The 16,811-nt window shown below is 39.5% G+C and overlaps 1 protein-coding gene across 1 annotated transcript in view; it reads right to left on the bottom strand.

Annotated features, from left to right (window-relative positions):
- The window catches only part of gmds (GDP-mannose 4,6-dehydratase), a 663,771-nt gene that overhangs the window by 123,995 nt on the left and 522,965 nt on the right, over positions 1-16,811 (bottom strand). The window contains exon 8 of the mRNA XM_078539480.1: positions 1,001-1,119. Coding sequence (XP_078395606.1) covers positions 1,001-1,119 — 119 coding nt within the window. The remainder of the gene's footprint in view (positions 1-1,000; positions 1,120-16,811) is intronic.

The raw sequence follows: 16,811 nt of genomic DNA on the forward strand, positions 1-16,811 counted from the left end.
CTGCTTTTATGCTCAAAGTATCTCCCCCAAAATAAAAACAAACTTGAGCCTTAACTTCTTTTTTTAAACCTGTGAATGAATAGCAATAAGGAGTCTCACTGCACACTGTACTGGGGAATTGAGTGCAAGGAGTTCATCTAAAGGACTCGACCTAATGGTGTCATCTTTCAATCCAACTAACTGTACCCAATTGCCTAGTACAGTCCATGGTAGAATTTTTTATTGCCTAAATATATGGCTGTCTTGCACTTACAAAAATGACAGTCCAGGCTGCAAAGGAATAATAGAATAATTTATGAGTTGGTTTTGAATACAATACTTCTAAAAATAATAAATTATAGGAAGTGTGTGTGTGTGTGTGTGGAGCATTTTGCCTTTACTTCTGAGTAATCTATTCTTGACCTCAATGACACTACAAGGATTTTCTGCAAGTGACCTGCATACTAATAAAATAAAAATCGAAAACAAGTATTAGCACCAGGCAAACAGAAATCATCAAATCAAAGAAAAAAAATATAACAATGACCAAGATGTTATATTAAGGCTGCTGTGCCAATGCAGAAGTCTAGAGACTGGGTTACATGAACTGTATCACACTCAAGCTATGTCCTTTCCCTGTTAACACAGATGTAAACGGATCCAACATTGAACTATAATCCAAACAATTGTAAATGCGTCAAGAACTGTCACTGCCTTGTCCTGTAACATGATGAAAACTCCACTTAATCATGTTGAATATTCAAAATTCTCATTCATTCCATTTCTATGTAACTTTCCACTAAGTACAAATCTTGAGCATAATTCTTAATCTATCAGCCTGAAATTTTGGAGTTATTTGGCACCTCATCATAGATTATAAACTACACATCTGCAAAAAAGCCTTTACATGTTACTTTTAGATCCTTTTAAAGTGCAAATATAAAAACATGGTGAGGCTAGAGAAAGATCAAATTAGAAATACAGTATCCATGATTCAACTGTGGCACATTTTGATACTCACACAATGGTTTTCTCAATGTGTTTGAAGGCTTTTTCAACAAACTCTCGAACACTGTGCACTTCTCCTGTAGCTATGATGAAATCCTCTGGTTCATCCTGTTGCACCATTAACCACATTGCCTAGTAATAGGAGAGAAAAGATTGAAGTAAATCATCTGTAGTGCCCTTAGCAAAGTCTTACTTCATGATATCAGATTAAGATCACAGATCTGCTTATGAAAAGGTCAGTAGGCATATGGATTGAAGTTACTAAAAATTGGGCTCCATTTTAAGTGTCAGTGATGGATGTATATAGAGATGCACAATTTGTCAGGGATCACCACAGTATGATTGATTTTTGGCTACTAACATATGCATTGATCTAACTTGCCAACACTGACAGGTTTATACTAATCCCATTCTCATTTTACTGGCATACTGGATGGCTGATGTAGTGTGCATTGACCTGACTGAACTCTATGCGGAGGAAAGAGAAAGAGAAAATGAAGAAACTCATCATAGCTGATACAAACTCAGATTCCAGAAATGTGCAACAATCCTCGAGTCTTTCATTGTACACCATAGCAGCTAGTTCTGGGCCATCTTGCAAACAAAGGAGACTACTGGAGCTTCATGCTAGCATTCTCCACCGCAAGTGAAAAAGCAGTCTTGCTCGAAAAGTATAAGGCATATCTATACTTCTTAATGCTTCGCATATGGCCTTACCCCAAAAATGAAGTGAGTAACCAATATTCATGTGCCAAAAATGCTATAAAATACTGCTTTGTATATTCTGTATTTTTTGTTTATTTCTGTATAAAAGGTACCATTCAGTTTTCTAATACTCAGTGCCCAAAACTACTTTTGCTATTTTATAAAAATTCTCTGCCTTCTTTTCATTTCCTGCACAGATAATCTGGGATAAATAATTGCATAAAAGTAATAACTCAAGTAAAATTTCAGATTTACAAGATGAAACTTCGAGTTTACATATTATCAATTACTGCCAGCTGGAACTCATAGAATCATAGATTATCTTGATTACAGTATTACTATTACTCCACAGCTAGATTATCTTTAATGTAGTTCCACCAAAAAATAAGCAGAGATATTTTAAAGAGTTACACCTTGGGGCATACATGAAATCCTTGATTTTTCCAAGAGTACAGGTTATTCAAAGGTTAAAATTGATGAAGATAATTGAAATGAGGAAAATCAATATATTATAAAAAGAAAGCACAAGGAAGCATTTTGGATGAGAGCACACTCATTTATAGAAGAATTCCATGATTGGGTTTGAGATAGCTAAAGAGAAAGCTGAGATTTTATAGCGATTTTAGTCGATGACACGCAAGTGTTTCAGGATGTCCTAAGAACATGAAAGCTGTTATATAAATTCATGGTATTTCTTCAGTCTTGTGTTAAAGAGCAAATTTAAGACATGTTAGGTAAGGATGTTGTTTTTCACGCAAAGACTGCTTAACATATTGAATGAATTTCTGGGGTGGGCATTGGAGGCAAAATCCCTGGAGTCATTTATTAAACAGTTGGATCCTGTGTGTGGGTTGAGGGGGTGATAAGGCGTAGGAGCAGAAGTAGGCCATTTGGCCCATCGAGTCTGTTCTACCATTGAATGAGATCATGGCTGATCTGATAATCTTCAACTCTGCTTTCCTGCCTTGTCTCCATATCCCTTGATTCTCTTACTGATTAAAAATCTGTCTATCTCAGCCTTGAATATACTTAACGACCCAGCCGCTACAGCCCTCTGCAGTAAAGAATTCCACAGATTGACTACCCTCAGAGAAGAAATTCCTCCTCGTGTCTGTTTTAAATAGTCCCATACAGGCTGTTCGTATTTGCATTTTCTTCCCTCTTCTTTTGAAGGTGACATATGGCTCCACCAAAGGTCCACTGTGTCAAAACTGGGTCCATATAGCATGCATTGTTAGTGATGTATAATCTCTGAAAAATATTCCAAACTGCCTTAAAGATAATGAATTATTTTTAAGTGCAAACACACTGCTGTTATATAAGTAAACACAGATGCCATTTAACAAATAATAAGATTGAACAAGCAGCAGTGAGATGAGTTGCCAATTAATCTGTTTGATGATGTTAGGTGAAGGAGGAATTTGGGCAGGGACTAAATTGATTGACACAATCTTATTCTTTCATATCCACCTGACCTGGCAGAAACAATTTGAGGGACTTGATTTAGCATCTTAAATGAAATTCTAGTTCTATGGAACATTGGTGAAAGGTATCCATAATGGACATCACTTCTCTCCATCCACAGCACAGAAGAGAAAAGCAGGCTTTTTGTTGCTAAGAAGCAAGTGAAGTGAATTATTGATTTGCCACTAACATATAATGCTTAAGAGTAAGCCAAATACCCATAATTTCCCTCAGTCAAGCACGTTACAACCTATCAGAATCCAACTGTAAGATTAATGAGAATAACAAGCTGACAAAAGAGATGTAGAGCTGGATTTAATGCAGCACATTGTGGTGGGAAACATGGTGGCCGGGGCAACATAATCCTGGGAGAGGCCCTATGTCTGTCTTCTGATGGTGGCCAAACCCCCCCTGGTAAATTGGAGGGTGGAAGGGACTGATGTGGGCTTCCTGGTGGCCAGGATGTCAATGAGCCAACTGACACCTATTGTTCCTGAGCCCAGCGCAATTTAGTAGTGGCTCAGGGATTAAATGGAAGCCACATGGCTTCAGCAAACCCTGTCAAGTTTGCCAGTGGCCTCCTGGCGGGAGGTCCCTTGTTGTCAGGCACTCTGTGCCTGATTGGAGGACTCATCATTTTGGGCATGGGGGACTAGTTGCTGAAGACCACCCCCCTGCCCTCGACACCGAACCCCCTTGGCCTCCTCTCCTGCGATTCCCATCCTATCTTCATTCACCTTTAGTCTGGGGTCCCACAATGATTCTGGGCCTCTGGTAGGTGCATTGCCACCAGCTGCCACCGCAGCCACTGGCATTGGCGGCATGAAGGGCTGCCAGTCTCATTGACTGGGAGATCACAGCAGGTATGAATTCTGCTACCAGGGACCTTAATCATGGAGAAGGCTGACAGTAGCCACTTAAGTGCCTTAAAGGTGTTTGATTCCATCGGGCCTCCCCCATGGAACCATCAGGGTTACCCTACCGGTTCTTCGAGCTGTGGGCAAGACCTCTGTTGGCCCAATAGAATCCCATCCATAGTGTCAAATGCAACACTTGCTTTTGAAAGTCTTTTGATCTTTACACACAAGTCCAAAGAATGACTTAGGGCAGAATTTTGCTCTTGGTGGGGGTGTTCAGCGGGGGTGGGTGGGAAGCCGATCGACACCGCAACGTGATTTTACGCAGGCGGGCCAATTAAGGCCCGCCCAGCGTGGAATGCGAACGGTAGCGCTCAGCGCTGCCTGTGTAGGTGGGGGGAGGAAGGAAAGCGGGCCTAGCGCAAACTTTGCGCATGAATGCGAAAGAGCACTTCAATATCCCTAAGGCATGGAGCTGATGAAGCAGGGAGATGAAGCGTTGTTTAAAAAAACTAATGAACAAAATAAAAAATGTCATAAAACATGTTCCTGTCACATGAGCAAGGACATGTTTTTAATTCAAGTGTAAAATTTTTATTTTATTTTTGTTTGCTTTAGGAAACCTCATTCCGTCCATGGATGAAGTTTCCTAAAAAATGCAAAGGCCGTTTGGCCTTTTCGCCTGCCCGTCAACCGTTGGGTTGAATAGGCAGTGAAAAATTCAGCGCAATTGTTAACTTAATGGTCTTAATAGGCCTTTTAATTGTTGACGAGCTCACTGCCAGCTCCGGCGCACGCCTGCTGACTGAACTATCGCAAGAGTGCGCGTTGATGTCGGCACGCTTGGCCAACGTCAACGCGCTTTATTTCACGCTCAGGTGTGTCAGGCGCGTGCCAGCACGCCAAGTGAAAAATCCTGCCCTTAGAGTTGTTATAAGATTCTGAAGTCCACGAGTAAAGCCATAGGTTTTTCCCCTATTCCCTCATGAGTTATCCAGTCAGCCACGCTTGGAGGCATGGATCACATCACACCATTGCTGTGATAAATTCTCATGGCAACAATCTAAATAACTTATGATTTTGTGACTTGTGAATGATGAGATCACTTCATTTATGGCTTATGAACTCACTGTTCTCTGTAATTATCCTCCATTTGTCATGTATGGGATTGTCATAAGTGTTAAAATATTATCCATATTTCTACACTTCTGGTGCAACAATCCATTATAGTACTTCTGTCACAGTACACAGAAAAGTTGAAGTGAAAGACCATTACAAGGGAAAATAACTATGAATCAGTTTTTTAAATGTGAAGAATTGTTCTTTAATTAAAAGCTTAAAAATTTTTCACACCCATCCATTGATAAAAACCATTTTTATTTTTCACACATTCCCAAACAGTGAGTTCTATAGATCCCAAACCTCTTGTACAATACACTGATAAAGAGATTAGCAGGATTTTCTTTTAACCAGGCACCCTTATGGATGTTTTTCTCCGGCTCATGGTCTAGGAAAGAATAGTTACAAAATCTTTTGTCATTCTATGATTTCTCCAAACCCAAGCTGCTTGTTAATTTCAGTTCAGGATCCTCCACCAATGTATTGTGGCAACTCATAGAAGCATAATTGGTACTTCATATGCCTGAAATCTCTCTTCTGCAGCACAAATCATAGATGATACAGGGTACAGGAAGACCTGAGAATAGAGTCAGACAGTTGTGATATCTGCCAGAGAGGGAAATGTGAAGATGAGATCTTGCTTCATCTGTGGCCAACCTCAGAATGACAACTGACCTCAATTTGATATAAAAAGTAGAAAAAAATATTTTTAAAATGCTAAATTGCTTAAAATCTTATCCGTTGTCTGATATTCATCCACAAGATCCAACATATAGCTGTGTTGCAGCGTTTCATTTTAACTAAAAGTTGAAAAATAGGGCAATGAAAAAAAATCAAAGCTTAAAACTAAGAATCCCAAGGAAAAGTAAACTTGAAAAATGGCTAATCCGAGCTTTTTCATCATCTGAAATAATGTAGCTCATTTTATCATCTAAAATTAATTAATGAGGTAAATATTTTCATAATCTATCAACATGCATTACCATTTGAATCATGAAAAATATACATTTAATATTAATTTATTATACCCAATGAATTTATTTATACATAAAAATGCACAGTCCTTTACTTCATATATAATAGTTCAGGTTTTTCACACAATGTCAACATAGGTATTTGAAATATGAGTGAATTTTGTTAGCTAACTACGGATATAAATATCAATATATCAATCACTCAGTACTGCACTGACAGCCTGGATTTTGTGCTTAAGCATCTGACATGGGATTTAAACCCACAGCCTTCTAACTCAAAGGCGAGTGTCCTATCACTGAGACACAGCTGACACTAGGGTGAAGTAGAATTGCACTTGGCTATGATGCCCTGAGTTGCCTGTCAATAGTTACTGTCAAGATTCACATGAAGATTAGTCAAGTGGGCGAGGTAGTGGCTGGCCGCCAGTGCCTATGGAACCATGTTCCATGTGAGTTAATAATACCTTCAGCAGTCAAAAAGACAAACTGTAAAAGCAAATAATAATGCTAAGTAATATGATGAGCAAGACTGATAAAATCTTGTAATCATTAATTTTTTTCAAAACAATGTATTTTCTAAAAAAAATAATTACAAATGTCCTTATTTAATGTTAGTGTTTAAAATCTTAGTCTGGTTTTTCAGATCTAAAATTCACAATTTGCATATTCTGCCTGCAGATGACAAATCTACAAGTTACTTAACGGCTGTAATAAGAATTCTGATTTTGCTCCTTCTGCAGCCTAGAATTTGACCTCATCAGGTCCTTGACCTTCCAATTTCTAGGTATTTCCTTTAGTAGTTCCCATCATATAGGACTTCAGGCATTAAACGGTGCTGTTGGAAGGAGGGGGGGGTCCCTGCAGTTTTCAGTTTATTTATCATTACTGAATGGTTTACTGGTTTTAACAGGAGGGACGCTTTGTTTAAACTTCTGCAGAGGATAATTAATGGTTATTGACTGGTAAATGAAGAACAGGTGACAGCCCAAATCAGAAGAAAAACGATCTTGTGTTGTAGCGTGATAATGGCTTAGTAATTGCTGCAAAGCTGAGGCCTATTGCATCCCATCATAATGCCAGATCATGCCCAGAACACAAAGGCCTCTGTGTGAAAGGTATTCAACCTTCCACATTCTTACACATCTGCTCAGTTGATTTGGTCCATTTATTCTCTGATGGGCTGCACAACGGAGGCAAAAGTTCACTTATTCCCACCTTCCTGCTCATACTCAGTGTCACATGACATTCGACATGGCTATTTCAAGTGCACCTTTGTCTTTTCACAAAGCTTGCACTTGTATTGGTGATAAATTCTGGACTTATTCCAGAGCTTGGTGCTGTTGGTCAGTTTTAAATTCTTTATATTCAAATGTCAATGTTGAATTTTTTTTTGAACAAAACACCATTATCAATGCAATGCAGACCTGTCTTTGGATATATTATTTAGACAAATACATGTAACTTGCAGTAAAGATTCTAGTATTGTATGTTACTTCCCACAATCACCCTCACCCCTTTCTCCTCAGATCATTAAACACAAAATGCAAATATTGTGAGGTGTCAGGGGCAGAAGAGAAGAGGGGAACTCTTCCGAGCTGCTCCTCCTCTAAGTTTATTGGCAGCAACATTTATGCAGATTAAAGGGGCTTCCACTGTGGTTACTGCGGTGGTGGCAACTGCCAGCCATTAAAAGCATTTCATAGAATTATACAGTGCAGAAAGGTGGCATTCAGTCCATTGTGCCTGTGCTGGCTCTGAAACAAACATCCAATTACAGTAGTCTTAGTCGCTGGCTCTTTCTCCATAGCCCTGAAAAATTTCGCACTTCTAGCATTTAACCAATTCCCTTTCGAAAGTTATAATGGAATCTGCTTCCACAACCCTTTCAGGCATTGTGCCCGATATCATAACAACTCTCTGTGTAATTTTTTTTCCCCCTCGTGTTGCCTCTGGTTCTTTTGCCAAGTACTTTATGCCTGTGTCCTCCAGTTACTGATCCTTCTGCCACTGGAAACAATTTCTCCTTATTTATTTGACCAAAACCACTCATGGGTTTGAACACCTCTTAACAAATCTCTTCATCATCCTCTCTGCTCTTAGGAGAACAATTCCAGCTTCTCTAGCATCTCCACATAACTGCAGACTTTCATCCCATGTAACATTCTAGTAAATGAACTCTGCATGCACCCTAAAACCTTCATGAAGTGTGGAGCCCAGAATTGGACACAATAATCCAGCTGAGGTCTAACCATTATAAAGTTTAGAATAACTTTCTTGCTTTTGTGTTCTACGGGAGCGATTTTTAAAGAGCCTCTGAGCTGGCCAAGATGGGGGTCTTGAGCTGCAACCTAGGTTTCACTCATGTTTAGGGCAAGATGTTGTCTTGGTAAAGGAGTTGAAACATGCACAAGGAATGGCCTCCTGGAGGATTGTTAAGAAGGTTGTTAAGCCAGTTAAATTGCCTGTTGGCACTCATTAAAAAAGCTGTGTGTGATTTTGGCGGCTAGCGCTTGATCTAACACCCTCTCCTAACAGCAACCACTGAATAGGAGTAAACAATTGATAGCTTAGGATCTTGAGGGCTACTTAAAGGTATCTCACTGTTTACTTGCTGCTACAGATTTGATATGGTCTTTTGAAACATGTAGGGAAGCTTCCTCGGGCCATTTGAAGTACTTAACCAATACTCTTTCAACATTTATAGCAGAAATTCTCTCAGGACTTTACCTAAATAGGGTTAAGTTCTGCTTTACACTACTTTATAGGAGTCACCAGGAGAAAGGGAGTGTTTAGTCTCTGACATCTTTCTGGGAGTCCCCCTTGGTCTGCAAGAGGAATGAGAAGAGGACATGAGACCAGGCAGAGCAACACCCATGACTGCAGGAGAGGGGGACAGGAGGAAGAGGTAGGTTCCATCCCCTCTGCATGTAGTAGACATCCCTCCTCCTCTAGACTTCCTCCACCAAACCTCCAATGCTGGGTCCGAGTACCTATGTGCCATCTTCATTGGCCCCTGAGCCATTCGGAAATCTGCCATGTATGTCAGCCAGCTCACTCCCACACCTTCAGTGGAAGTGAGTGCATGGAACCCATATATGCTGCGCCACAAAGATTGCTTCTAATCTTAAATGCTAAACCTACAGGTGGTTGTTTTAGTGTCTCCAGGCGAATTCGAATTATGGTAATCTGCAATTAGGACCGCAACTGTATGTGAAAATCAGGCTTTCAGACAGGCATGTCTTATTTGTAGAGCACCCACTTCGTGCTTTTTCACCCTTTCACCCCAAAGCCTGTACTTATAAAGACAAAGATCCCACATATCTTTTTAATAGCCTTTTCAATTTGTCCAGCCACCTTCACAGGATTGTGTAGGTACATGCCCAGGTCTGCCTGTTCCTTTATTCCCTTTAAAATTGTACCACTTAGTTTATCTAAAAAAGATAGATGATTTAAAATTACACTCCACTCATTTATACAAGTTTCAACTCAGATCATAGAATCGTGGAAATCATACAGCACAGATGGAGGCTATTTAGGCCGGAATTCTTGTGCTGGCTCTTTGAAAGAGGTATCAAATTTGTCTCATTCTCTGCTCTTTCCCCAGAATTCTGAAAAATGTCTCCTTTCCAAGTATACTGAAAATATAATTCCCTTTTGAAAGTTGCTATTGAATCTGCTTCCACCACTCTTTCAGGCAGTGCATTCCAGATCACAGCAACTTTGAGAGTTGTGATCCGCTGGGATTTTGGGTCAATTTTGTGTGTGGATTTTCAATTTCATGTTTGAATGCCTGTCTTTCTTATAGAGGACATCGGCAATACACTTGGCAGTGGCGATGGTGAGTCACTGATTTGAAAAGGTTCCTCCCAGATTGTAGTAATGCTACTCATACTGTTCAGAAACTGTAGTCTAGTTCTATTGTACTGAAATGCTCACAAGTATCACTGAGTTGTTAAAAGGTAGCCACACTGCAATTCTTTGTATTTTTTTCTCAGATGTTTGACTAAGTCAAAGTAGGTCAAAGTATCCTGTGCTCTCTTTAAATCCCACAGTGCCATGACATCTTTACCATTGCTAATAACCTTGGGTACTAATGTAATTGTGAATTCATAATAATGAATACATAAAATGCACTTTTTATAACTTCAATTACAAATGAGATTATAGGAGATTTACACTTGAACTGAATCCAGAACACTATTATACAGTGGTGTAAAAAAGTGCCATGGCATCTCTGGTGCCTTAGTAAGAATAGAATGAACAGAGCATAGGCAAGAGAAGCTACTGAGAAACATTCATAATAGTTCACTATAACAGATGAAGGGAATAATTTACTATTAGTTATAGCTCCCTTTCAATATAACTGGGAGGAATGAACCATCTTTCAAACACCTCCTTTAATATATTTTTATCACTAAATTAAGCATATTTTTCTAAGCAAAGTAGTTTGAGGGATAAATATCACTGGCCCTGTGCAATTTGCCACATCATCCTGCATATTTGGAACTTAATTAACTTGCATTTTACTGTGACTGTATAGAACAGACCTTAAATTATTTATGAACAGCTTTACCTGTTATATGATTTTTAAAAACTTGATCTTTACTATAAATTATGCTAATGACAATGAACAGAATTGTTTCTCCCTCTGTTTCGAGCAGCCACTGAGACCAGTCAACATGCTGTACAAATAATTTTAATATATTAAGAGTCAAGCAGCACACTACCATAAATAATGCCTGTTATACTATATGACTGTTACTGTCTTCTGCATGGAATGCAATTGTAAAATGAGGCCAACACAATCATCCTTAGAGACCTTTGGAAGAATTTCCACAAGTCAAACAAAGATGCCATCTAAACAGAAATGTTGCTTATACCACTGCAAATCTGTTCAATTTATACTGGAAGAGGTTTCACTTACAGCAACAAATGCAAAGGCAGCCAATACAACCTCTCTTTTTGATGGAATCACTAAAGACTTGGCCCACAACTATAAAAAAAAAGCTAAGTCATAAGCATTTTAAAAATGTCATGACTATTTTCTTAACAGAATTATAGATTTCACAACATTTGAAAACAAGCATCAATGAAAGAATGTTGCAGAAAGTTTTTGCTTAGTAGACAATACGAACTTAAAAGCTGGGCAACCTGAACTGATCCTTTTCCAGAACACGTTATATTAGAAAAAGAAATATTGATGGTCATGAAAAAGTACGCTATTTGGACACACAGACTCAAACATTAGGCCGAGATGCTCTTCATGAAGCCAGTGGATTAGCTGTGGTCTTTATAGGCCATTTGCTGTGATCCAACAGAATCCAATCCAGCTCCATTGAATAGTAACTCCTCCTACAGTTTCTCACACTGTGTTCTGAATTGGGTGATAGTCTGGTTTTTAACCAGTCAGATCTCCCTTACTTAGAGCAGTGTGGTACCATCTACAAGATGCACTGCAGCAACTCACCAAGGCTCCTTAAGACAGCACCTTCCAAACTCACAACCACTACCATCTAGAAGGACAAGGGCTGCAGACACATGGGAATGCCACCACACAGAGGCTCCTCTCCAAGCCATTCACCATCCTGGCTTGGAAATACATCGCTGTTCCTTCACTGTCACTGGGTCAAAATCCTGGAACTTCCTCCCTAACAGCACCGTGGGTATACCTACACCACATGGATTGCAGCAGTTCAAGAAGGCAGCTCACCACCACCTTCTCAAGGGCAATTAGGGATGGGCAATAAATGTTGGCCTAGCCAGTTGCGCCCACATCCCATGAAAGAATAAAAAAATTAGAGAATGAAGTGGCAATGCTGGAGGGTTTTGTGATTATAGCAATGAGGTGAGTGTACAGTTCATGCAGTTAATTATAAAATTGAGTATCTGTAGTGTTGCAGGGTTTCAGCATTAATAAAAGATTACTCAGTTCTCATTTAGTACCGTGAGCATCAATGTTATCTGCTGCTTGGAATATGGGACCAGGGAAACCTAGCAAAATAGGCAATAACAAAGGCATAAAATCCTAATATAAAACCTTAAAAAGAAGCATATTGCCTTATGGTGGATTTGTGAGATTAGTCCTTAAGCATGTCTGTGCTTGGAATTGTGACCTTCAACCAAAAGTCAGCAAGTTGTCCTGCCTTAGAGAGGCAAAAGAAAATTGTCAGACTAAAGGTAGACAAAATGCAAAAAAGCATTGCCACTGAAATAATCTTCATGGATCCCTCACAAGGTGGGTTTGCAGTTGTATCATTCAGGGAAGTTTGGTACTTCACACAGTAAATGAGTAGGATGAAATAAGCAGCAAGGATCGAGTTCCAGGAAGATGCAATAACAGTGAGTAACAGCAGAGACCTTGCAGGGTCCATTGCCGACTTATCCCCTTGGTTACAGCCTGAGGCGGAATAGGAGGAAAGAGAAATGAAAACATGCACGTAATCTTCTGAGCATCATTAGGTCACTTAAAACTAAATATTTCTTAATTAACTCTCGGAATGATTTTAACCAGTTCTTACTACAAAATAAATAAAAATCACATTAGTTTAAAAACTGAACAACACCCACATAACATTGTTTAAAATTGCAGTAAACAAAAGTTTAGTTGCAATAGTCCAGCACATTTACAACAGCTGTAGGTACAAAAGTAAAACTGTTATCGTTCATTCCAACATCCTACTCAGACGGTCTGGCTCAGATTGGGAACTTACCATATTGGGTTTAACAGCTGTTAACTGCTGCCCTACTGGGATATCTAAAAGAGATTAAATACTAAATGATTTTTTAAAGAAACCTAGGAAATTTTGTGTAATACAGTAATTGCATCTAAATGCAATTTTAAACTGAAAAGGAGGCAACATCATCATTATCATTGTGGAAAATCGACTTTTGTTACGTTCATCACATTTATTTATTTGTAGCTGTTTTATAAATGTATTTCATTTGGAAAAAATACATACAAGTTAGGGGCTGGATTTTCAATCTGGTGGGCGGGTGAATTCCCGGTCCTGACCCTGTGCCTGAGCTGTGTTGCTCTTGCAACAAGATTTTTAAATGTAAATTGCCATATTGATCAGGAGGCGAGCTTGACGCCCAATTAGAGGCACAGAGCACCCCAAGGAGGCAGGAGCTGCCTGTCTGACACCAGCAACAAAGGCAGAAGGTAGCCAAGTGCTGAGGGCAGAAAATGCCTTGTCAACTAGAGCAGGCAGCTCCTGGGAAGATCAAGGAGGTGGAACAAGGTGAACAGAGGCCTTTCATGACAAGGTAAGGACCAGCGTTCATGCCATGCTAGCTGGCCTACAGTTTTTGACTTCTTGCAGGAGCATCTCAGCTACTTCCACTCCCTCACCTTTCCCCCGTAGTCCAGCAAATTTTTTCCCATTTCTGTACTGTTTCTGGGGGATATTTTGCATGGTTTTTTTATATTTCAGATAACATACTGGAAATAAATACTTGAAGAGGAAAATTGCAGGACTGTAGGGAAAATGCAGGAGAATGAGATTAATTGGATAGCTCTTCCACGAGCCAGTACAGGCACAATGAGCTGAATAGCCTCCTTCTGTGCTGTACCAATCTATTTTATGATTTCCTTCAGGTGGTTATCCAATTCCTTTTTGAAAGTCATGATTGAATCTGCCTGTACCATTGTTTCAGGCAGTGCATTCCAGATCATAGCCACTCGCTACGTAAAAACATTTTTCCTCATATCACCTTTAGCTTTTTTGCTAATCATTTTAAATCTGTCCACTGATACTTGACCCTTCTGCCAATGAGAACAGTTTCTCTCTATCTATATCCCTCATGATTTTGAACACATCTATCAAATCTCCTCTCAACCATCTCTAACTCCAGCTTCTTCAATCTATCTGTGTAATTGGAATCATTCTCATAAATCTTTTTTTTGTACTATTTCGCATCATTCCTAAAATGCAGTGCCTAGCATTGGACAGATTGAACCAGTGTTTTATGAAAGTTTGTCATAACTTCCTTGTTTTTGTACTCTATGCCTCTATTTATAAAGCTCAGGATCCTGTACGCTTTTTTAACCGCTTTCTCAACCTGACCTACTCCCTTCAACAATTTGTGAACATTTACCCCCAGATCACTGTTTATTCCCCTCTTCAAAATTGTACCCTTTAGTTTATATTGCCTCTGCTCATTCTTCCGACAAAAAAGCGTCACTTCACACTTCTCTGTGCTAAATTAAATATATAAGTGTCTGTACATATAGTTCTGTGTCAGAGAAATTATGCTCCCTTTGGTATGCTGAGTGGGAGGTGATCTATTTTTTCTGCCTTTTTAAAGAAAGACATGAAAACTTTTCATGAAAGCCTTTTTTTTATAGTTTATTCATTACAATTTTCTTATTATTTTGTGCTACTTTCAGAACTTTGATCCCACAATGCTATACTTATCACTCTCAAATTAATTTATTGCATTTTGCCATAATTTGCGACAGAAATGTCTCCCATGCACCATAACTCTTGACAAGGGCTTGGCCTTTACAACATATAAACTTGGCTGAATTATTGAAAAACCTGCAGACCTCCCAGAATTCCACCCCATTCCTCCCCCCTCCCCTCCCGTTGCTACCTTCCCTGTTGACCAACGAGACCCTGCTTTGATTGGTGACTATGTCAGAGAAGTGCTGAAAAGGTGACTAAGGTCTCAGGCAGCTAGTCTGGAGCCAGTTTATGTCTAAATTCTCTGGGGGCTGTGGCTTTGCAATTTCTCAGGAATGTTTAATTCACTACATCCCTGCATGTTTCCTTCAAGGAGGACTCAGGCCTATCTAACCTCCCCAGAGGGCACTGGATAACGAAATTAGCATGAGATAAGTTTAGATTCTCATCCAAACATGAAAATACAGGAGAGAATTTCATTAAACTTAGAGAAGTGGGTGATCCGAGTTAATCCCATCAGTAAACTGCGGTAGAGAGACATTTTTTCGTGTGAAAACCCTCCAAGCAATGTTGTCCAGTTCAATAAATGCACTTAAGCAAAAAATATATAAAAACGTATAACTTGACCTGAGTCAACTCCAGATAATAATTTCTGACTCAACAAATCAGTCGCTTGAGCACATTAGTTATGGACAGGAGCAACTGAAGACTTCTTCAGTTTGTTTTGTTTGTTTTTTGTTTTTGTCGTTTCTGTTTTCTGTTAAATTTAGTTTTGTCATGTTTCTTTTCGTTCTACATATATCAGGAGGAGGTGAAGGTGTTGGGGGGAAACCAACTATTTCCCTGGTCTCTCCCAATGCTATTCTTATGTAAGCCACTTTAAGGTATATTGAATATCGCACATTCTGGCCTACAAATCAGATTGCATCCGATGGTGGGTACACAGAAGGAGGCAGTGCGTAGACTAACCACCCTAGTAGCAATCAATGCAGGTAGCACAGACTGATTACAATGATTCATATGTGCAGCCAGCTACGTGGCTGTCACAGGGAGCCAGTGAAAAGGCAAGGACACTACTTATAGGTAGCCAGCACATCTTTAAAGTGAGACATTATAAAACATGATAAATGCATGCACATGTAGTTAAGAGTTAGGGAAATAATGCTCCCTTTGGTATACTGACTGGGAGGGGACCTATTTTTTCTGTCTTTTTGAAGAAAGACGTTAAAATTTTTTCACGAAAGCCTTCTTGTTTTTCTAGCTATGCAGATTATAACCCTTACCTTTCAAGGGAGATATTCTGCCTTCAGAAGCTGTGTAACATTATCGATAAATGGCTAAAGGAGGGAAAATGGATATTAATGTTCTCCAATGATGTACTAGAGGCCTTGGTACAAGCAGTGAAGAGGAGGGATGTCCTTTCTCCCCCATGGAAACAGGAAGCCTTCCATACATTTAATCAGGAAATAGTGGGAGGAGATAGCTTGGTACATCAGTGCCATGAGTATTTCATCAAGAATACGACTGCACTGCAGGAAAAAAGTTCAATGATTTAACTAGAGTTCTTAAGAAGAATGTTCTCTGTGGGATAGTGGGAACAGACCCACATGAAACACTGCCTGTCATCGCAAACCAGCTGTATGTTGAGGAAATGGAAACTCTTTTAATTGATAAAGATGTCAGGATGATGACAGGGAGCATGGTAAGCCAATGTGGGGAAGCCTGCCATGTGTGAAAAACAAAATTCTCTCGTCCTCCACTATAGAGGACTAACTTCCTCTGGTGGAAGAGTCCAGAACAATTGAGGGAGTACAAACAGAGATGTAGGTGCTTCTCCAGTCTTTTTCTTAGGCAGTCCCTTGGGATCGGGAATGACTTCCATCCACTCTGGTTCGATGGGCCAATGCCTTGACCGATCAGAGTCAACCTGCCTGGTTTGAATTTTAAACAAAAGCATGGCAGTTAACAGTTAACTGTTCTCTGCTGCTTTCACATGGCAACACCTCTACCAGAGTCCGCTTGCCAACCAATCAGCGCTCTCTTCTCATGCAGTATGAATTGTTATTCTCTTTACTATTGGTTTATCTTGCATAGCCGTCCTGATGAGTGCAAGACAAAAAGCTTCGATGGCATGTCTCTTTTTTCAGCAATACTTTAAGTTCTGTACTACCACACAACAAAGTTAGCAGTGCTGTTTGGTTTGTGTTTGCTCTCTTCAGTTGAATGATATTATTTTGCATTAAAAGGAACAGAATGCAGTTTAAGAGCGGCAAAAGTTTAACTGGAATAAACAAGTGATG

This window comes from Cetorhinus maximus, chromosome 3 (genome assembly GCF_964194155.1).
Source record: "Cetorhinus maximus chromosome 3, sCetMax3.hap1.1, whole genome shotgun sequence".
Taxonomy (NCBI): Eukaryota; Metazoa; Chordata; class Chondrichthyes; order Lamniformes; family Cetorhinidae; genus Cetorhinus; species Cetorhinus maximus.